Source organism: Gossypium arboreum, chromosome 13 (genome assembly GCF_025698485.1).
Source record: "Gossypium arboreum isolate Shixiya-1 chromosome 13, ASM2569848v2, whole genome shotgun sequence".
NCBI classification, from domain to species: domain Eukaryota; kingdom Viridiplantae; phylum Streptophyta; class Magnoliopsida; order Malvales; family Malvaceae; genus Gossypium; species Gossypium arboreum.
Window position 1 is genome coordinate 91,305,022 of NC_069082.1, and position 6,251 is coordinate 91,311,272.

General features: G+C 33.4%; 1 protein-coding gene and 1 non-coding gene across 2 annotated transcripts; both read right to left on the reverse strand.

Moving 5' to 3' along the window:
• Nucleotides 1-2,818: 2,818 nt before the first annotated feature.
• TRNAG-CCC (transfer RNA glycine (anticodon CCC)) lies at nucleotides 2,819-2,889 on the reverse strand. The gene has a single exon. It is a non-coding gene; the product is annotated as a tRNA-Gly (tRNA).
• Nucleotides 2,890-3,102: 213 nt separating this feature from the next.
• On the reverse strand, nucleotides 3,103-5,895 carry LOC108461755 (luminal-binding protein 5-like). Its single transcript, XM_017761684.2, has 7 exons — nucleotides 5,767-5,895; nucleotides 5,404-5,668; nucleotides 5,090-5,301; nucleotides 4,260-4,982; nucleotides 4,008-4,162; nucleotides 3,830-3,912; nucleotides 3,103-3,741 (listed from the first exon to the last, which is right to left on the reverse strand). Exons 1-7 carry the CDS (start codon nucleotides 5,813-5,815, stop codon nucleotides 3,258-3,260), a joined length of 1,971 nt encoding a protein of 656 aa, XP_017617173.1. The 5' UTR covers nucleotides 5,816-5,895; the 3' UTR covers nucleotides 3,103-3,257.
• Between the last annotated feature and the right edge of the window lie 356 nt (nucleotides 5,896-6,251).

The window sequence follows — 6,251 nt, forward strand, 5'->3', positions numbered from 1 at the left end:
ACACTAACTTGTATTTCTCGAGGCTGATGCATGTCCCAAACATGTCTTACACTAACTTTCGTCTTAATGCTAATGCATGTCCCAGACATGTCTTACACTAGCACACATATCACCCAATGTCATGGCATGAATATCCAAATCTATTCCTAATGTTCAACCGACAGTCTTTATTACATTAATTCTCATAATTCACATTCCCAACACAACTCAGCAATTCATGCCAAACTAATTGTATAATACATGATAACATTTAATTTGCATTATTTACGTACAACTTACCTCGGTATACAAAAGTAGGTGACTAGGTCGAGTTATTCAACTAGCTTGGTCTTCCCCCGGTCTAAGCCCGGATTGCGTCTTTCTTGATCTAAAACGAAAAATTTCACTAATTTAATCAGCATAATAATTAATACACTCCAAAATTCATAATTTGGCAAATTGACCATTTTGCCCTTAGACTTTACAAAAATTACGATTTTGCTCTTAGGCTCATAAATCGATTTCAATCAAATATTCATATCAACCAAGCCTAGCCGAACCTATTTCATGCTTATGGCAACGCATAATTTCACACCTTTCAAATAATTACCACTTATTTTACAAACCTTACAAAATGGCCCTATTAGGGGTTTTAATGAAAAATCCTTTCACAAAAATTGTTTACTTAACAACCAAGGTTCATTTTCTTCCATAAAAACTCAGCAAGCATCATAAATTATTTCATGGAAAATCCCTAGACTATCAACCATTTTGCAAAATAGTCCCTTTAATGGAAAGCTCATGCTACAAGGGTCTTAAAAATACAAAAATCATCAACAATGAATATGAAAATCACTTACTTTCAAAGGTGATAAGTTTCTGAAATTTCAAGATTCCAAAAACCTCATTTTGCTGAAAATTTCGGTGGAGGAGAAAGGAAAAATGAAAAAGATGATGGCTAGTCACTAGGGTAATATTTTATTATACATTAAGTCACCTACCCATTTGATCATTTGATTTTCTTGTCCCCTATGGCCAGCCATCAGCTTCTAAAGGGTCTATTTACTCTTTAAACCCCTCAAATTATGGTTCTCCAGCAATTTTACACCTTTAACTAATAAAACAAAACTTTTACCCTTTATGCGATTTGGTCCTTTTTTGCAAATTAAGCTCACAAACGCTAAAATTAACTCACCAAAATTTTCATGTACTTATATAATCATACTATGACACCAAAATAATAATAAAAATAAATTTTTGGCCTCGAATTTGTGGTCTCAAAACCACTGTTCTGACTAAGGGCAAAATTGGGCTGTTACAATTAGAATAAGGTTTTTAATCTTACTACACTTTATCTATTTGACATTGATTAGAATAAGGTTTTTTCAACCTATAAATAGATGTAGCCTAAACTCCTCTTGTATCATTCAAATTCAACATTAGTGAATTTTCTTCTCCTCTGCTCGTGGTTTTTCTCGAAAGAGTTTTCCATGTAAAATTTGTGTGTTTTCTTTTTCTTATTGCTTTGCAATCATTCTATATTAACATTATCAATGTTAGTTCAACACATCTCTTGCATCTTGAAGTGTTCTTGATGTGTATATGTAACAAGGGAAAAGTTTGTGATCATTCATAACCTTTGGGAATAATTTCTACTTGTTGGAAGCATTGCAGAAAAACTAGTATCAATAAAACTCACAAGATGTATAGGCAGAAATAGGTTTGTATCAAGACATCGCATATGATGTATGGGTAGAAGTCCCCAGAGTTTAACAGTTTTTCTTACTAACTTAGTTGTAACAATACAATTAGGTCAGAGTATTGATACTATGTCCCAAACTTGTAATAAAATAAGTTTAAAACACTTTAAAACATTTTTGATTGACTCAAAAGCATTTAGATAAATTAAAACACATTTAAAACATGTTTTTGAGTAAAGGTGAGTCAAACTCGATTCGATTCGAAAAAATTGGAAAAAAAGATTGATTTTTGAGTTAATCGAATCGAATTATTCAATTTTTTCAAGTTAACTTGAATAAGTAATTTGAGTTTCGAGTTCAAGTCGAGCTAAATTTTATAATTTAAATAACTCAAGTAATTTGAACAACTCAAATAATTCGAACAACAAATCGATGTAAATACTCCTTTAATCCTTATCAATTTTGAAAATGAACAAATTAGTCTCTCTCACAACAAAAATTACCAAAATTAATATTTAAATTTCAAAATATTTATAAAAATTCCAAAATTATATTTTGTAAAAATTATAAAAATTAAAAAGATTTAAAGAATATAAAGGAAAGTTAAAATTTTAATTTTTTCTAAAATAATATTTTGAGACCTAAATAAGTTAATTAATTATTCAAATTTATCATACTAAAATATTTTTTCTTATTTTACTTTGAAAAATTAAAATGTCACAAACTCTATTTTACAATAATCTTGAACGTAATTTACTTTAAATAATACTAAATCTTAAATAAATTTTCAAAATATATTAGGCACTTAGCTTTCATGACATTTTCCCACTATATATGGTAGATGGAATTGTCAAATTGGTAAAAAGAAAATTTAAAAAAATAATTTATATAAAAATAAATAAAATTTTAGTTAAAATGATAAAATCAAAAGTTATGAAGTCTTAAATTTAAATTTTATTATATAGATATTTTATATAAAACATAAAAGAACAAAAAACTTTCTCATATTAATATTATGACTTTATAAAAAATAAAATTCATTTTCAAATTGAATTGATGACTCCAGGCCACACAACACCAAAAACGTTATAATATTAATTTATCAAAAATACTTCGAACAAAATAGAACTCCAAATAAATGCGCATCCGGGGAATCGAACCCCGGTCAGTACCGTGGGAGGGTACTATGATACCACTACACTAGATGCGCCCTTTGTTAAAATCTTTTTATCGTTTTTATTGTTCATCATTAATAATTAAGAAAAATACTATATTCCGCATCTCTCTCAATTTCCAATGACGAGTAAGCTTTTGATAGATTGATATGTAACTCAAATTTTAATGTAAATTTTGAATATTGAGTGTATATATCCTACTTAACTATATTTAAAAAAATTGAGTTTTTTTTTCAAATAATTAGATATTTTTAGGTTTTCAAAAAATAGGAATACATTGGAAAAGCATATCTGAATCTTGATAAAGAATGCATGGAAAGTTCTGCTACATATAAGAGTTTCACTTCATGACTACATATTGTAAAGCGCAAGAAAGTGAAAGAAATGGATGTAAATCCTAATTTCACAACTCATCAGTGGGTTCATCATCATTTGCCGAACTTCCACCACTTTTTTCATAAACTTGTTTTATGATTGGATTACACACTGCCTCCACTTCCTTAAGCTTCTCATCGAAATCTTCCTTCTCTCCATTTTGATTATCATCTAACCATTCAAGTGCTTCTCTCAAGGTGTTCTCAATCTTCTCTTTCTCATCAGAATCAATCTTGTCTGCAAGCTTGTCCTTGTCATCAATGCTACTCCTCATGTTGTATATGTATGTCTCAAGCTTGTTCCTGGAATCTATCTTTTCCCTCACTTTCTTGTCCTCTTCCGCAAATTCCTCCGCTTCCTTCACCATCCTATCGATCTCTTCCTGGCTGAGACGCCCCTTGTCGTTGGTTATGGTGATCGATTGCGCTTTCTTTGCTGCTTTGTCCTCTGCTGTCACATGGAGGATGCCATTGGCATCAACCTCAAAGGTCACTTCTATTTGGGGAACACCCCTGCAATGGTTTAGTAGTAGAAACAATTTGTTAATATGCGAACCTGAAAAAAAAAATGCAATGGTCATATTAGGAATATGAAACTCACCTTGGAGCAGGTGGAATGCCTGTTAGATCAAACCTTCCGAGTTCTCGACAATCTTTTGTCAAGCTTCTTTCTCCTTCATAGACCTGGAATTTTGTAAAAGCAACTAGCTTCAGTTATCACTTATCAAATCATTCTTCAAAACACAAGATGCGTTCGCCATTGCCATTGATTGGTTTACCTTGATGGAAACTGTGGATTGCTGGTCTTGATATGTGGTGAAAACCTGCGATTTCTTAGTTGGGATAACAGTGTTCCTTGGGATCAACTTAGTCATCACACCACCTACTGTTTCAATGCCGAGACTCAAGGGAGCAACATCAAGAAGAAGAATGTCTGCAAAATCAACCAAAAAAATAAAACAGAGAGGAAATCTTGTTAAGATTTCGAAGCCAAGACAATTTCATGCAAAATCAATGAAAACGTAGAATACCCTTGGTTTCTTCGCCGCCTTCACCGCTTAAAATTCCACCCTGAACCGCAGCACCGTAGGCTACCGCCTCGTCTGGATTGATACCCTTGTTGGGCTCTTTGCCATCAAATAAGTCCTTCAACAATTGTTGAACTTTCGGAATTCGAGTGCTGCCTCCAACAAGCACAATTTCATTAATATCAGACGTCTTCAAATTTGCATCCTCCAAAGCCTTCTTCACCGGTCCTAGAGTTTTCTTAAACAAGTCCATGTTCAACTCCTCGAATCTTGCCCTTGTTAGTGGCTCAGAAAAATCAACCCCATCAAACAATGACTCAATCTCAACTCTAACTTGATGTTGACTGCTCAATGCTCTCTTTGCTCTTTCACATTCCCGACGAAGCTTCCCTAAAGCCTTGTTATCCTTGCTGATATCTTTGTTATATTTCCTCTTGATCAACTTGATGAAATAATCCATTACTCTATGATCAAAATCTTCCCCTCCCAAATGGGTGTCTCCACTTGTTGAAAGAACTTCAAAAACTCCATTATCAATAGTTAAAATACTAACATCAAATGTACCACCGCCAAGATCATAAACCAAAATGTTTTTCTCTCCACCTTTCTTGTCCAATCCATACGCAATGGCCGCCGCAGTAGGCTCATTGATGATCCGAGCCACATTTAACCCCGCAATGGTGCCCGCATCTTTAGTAGCCTGCCTTTGTGCATCGTTGAAATATGCTACAAAAAATCAAAACCCAGAATTCATTAAACCATTTTCATGTAAATAAATGGTTCTAAAGTTCATATAATAAAAGATCAAAACAACAAGGAGATTTTAATCATACCAGGAACAGTAATAACAGCATCCTTAATCTTCTTTCCCAAGTAAGCTTCAGCTGTTTCCTTCATTTTTGTCAAAACCATAGCACTGATTTCCTCGAGGCTGAAAACTTTAGTCTCACCTTTAACCTTGACTTGAATATATGGCTTCCCATCTTTATTGACCACCTTGTAAGGCAAGAACTTTATATCTCTTTGAACCTCTGGGTCGTTGAATCTACCATTAAAGCCAAACACCCAAAGTTCAATTCATCTCCACAAAAAATGGAGAAACTTGAAATAATAATCAAACTACTTTAACCTTGCTTTTATTACTTACTTTCTTCCAATGAGACGTTTAACATCAAAGATGGTGCGTTCTGCATTGAGAGCCGCTTGATTCTTGGCGGCCTCTCCAATCAAACGCTCTGAATCAGTGAATGCAACCCATGAGGGGGTGATTCTATTCCCTTGATCATTGGCTATAATCTCAACGTGACCATTCTTGTAAACTCCCACACATGAATACGTTGTGCCCAGGTCGATTCCAATCACCGTTCCTACCTTGGAATCATTTGATGCTACTGCAATTCCTAATAAGAATTCTGCTTGACAACAAAAACAAAGGAAGTTAGGAAAACAGAGCAACTCCATTGAAAACGAATTTTTAGCTAAGCAAAGAGAAGAAAGTCTTTCTATATACCTGACATAAAGAGAAATAAAACCCAAAGCGCCTTGTTTTTTGCCACCATTGCTGCTTTTGATTCTCTGCAATTTAGTGGGAAAATTGAAAATTTTAAACTTTTAACCTCTGGCTTTTGTGTTCAGTGAAGAAACGAGTTGAAAGGGTAGTATATTTATATAAGAGGGGGCGTGTTCCGTGCTAGAGTGTTCGACCCAATGATAGAATGTCACCTTTTCAAATCGATGCATTTTCTGTTGGCGATCTCGCAAGGTAACACATCTTATGTCCAATTGAAACTTGACACGTGTAAATGTAGAATTTCACCGTGCTCTCGGGAATGTTCATGAATGAAATGGCGGGTTCAGCGGTTAAAAGAACTCAAAATTTTCAGTCATAATAAAATTTCATTTTATTATTATTTAAGTTAAAATGCTATTACTAACAACAAATATTAATATAAGAATATTTTGTCTTCTTATATTGAGTTGATACACTGTTTTATA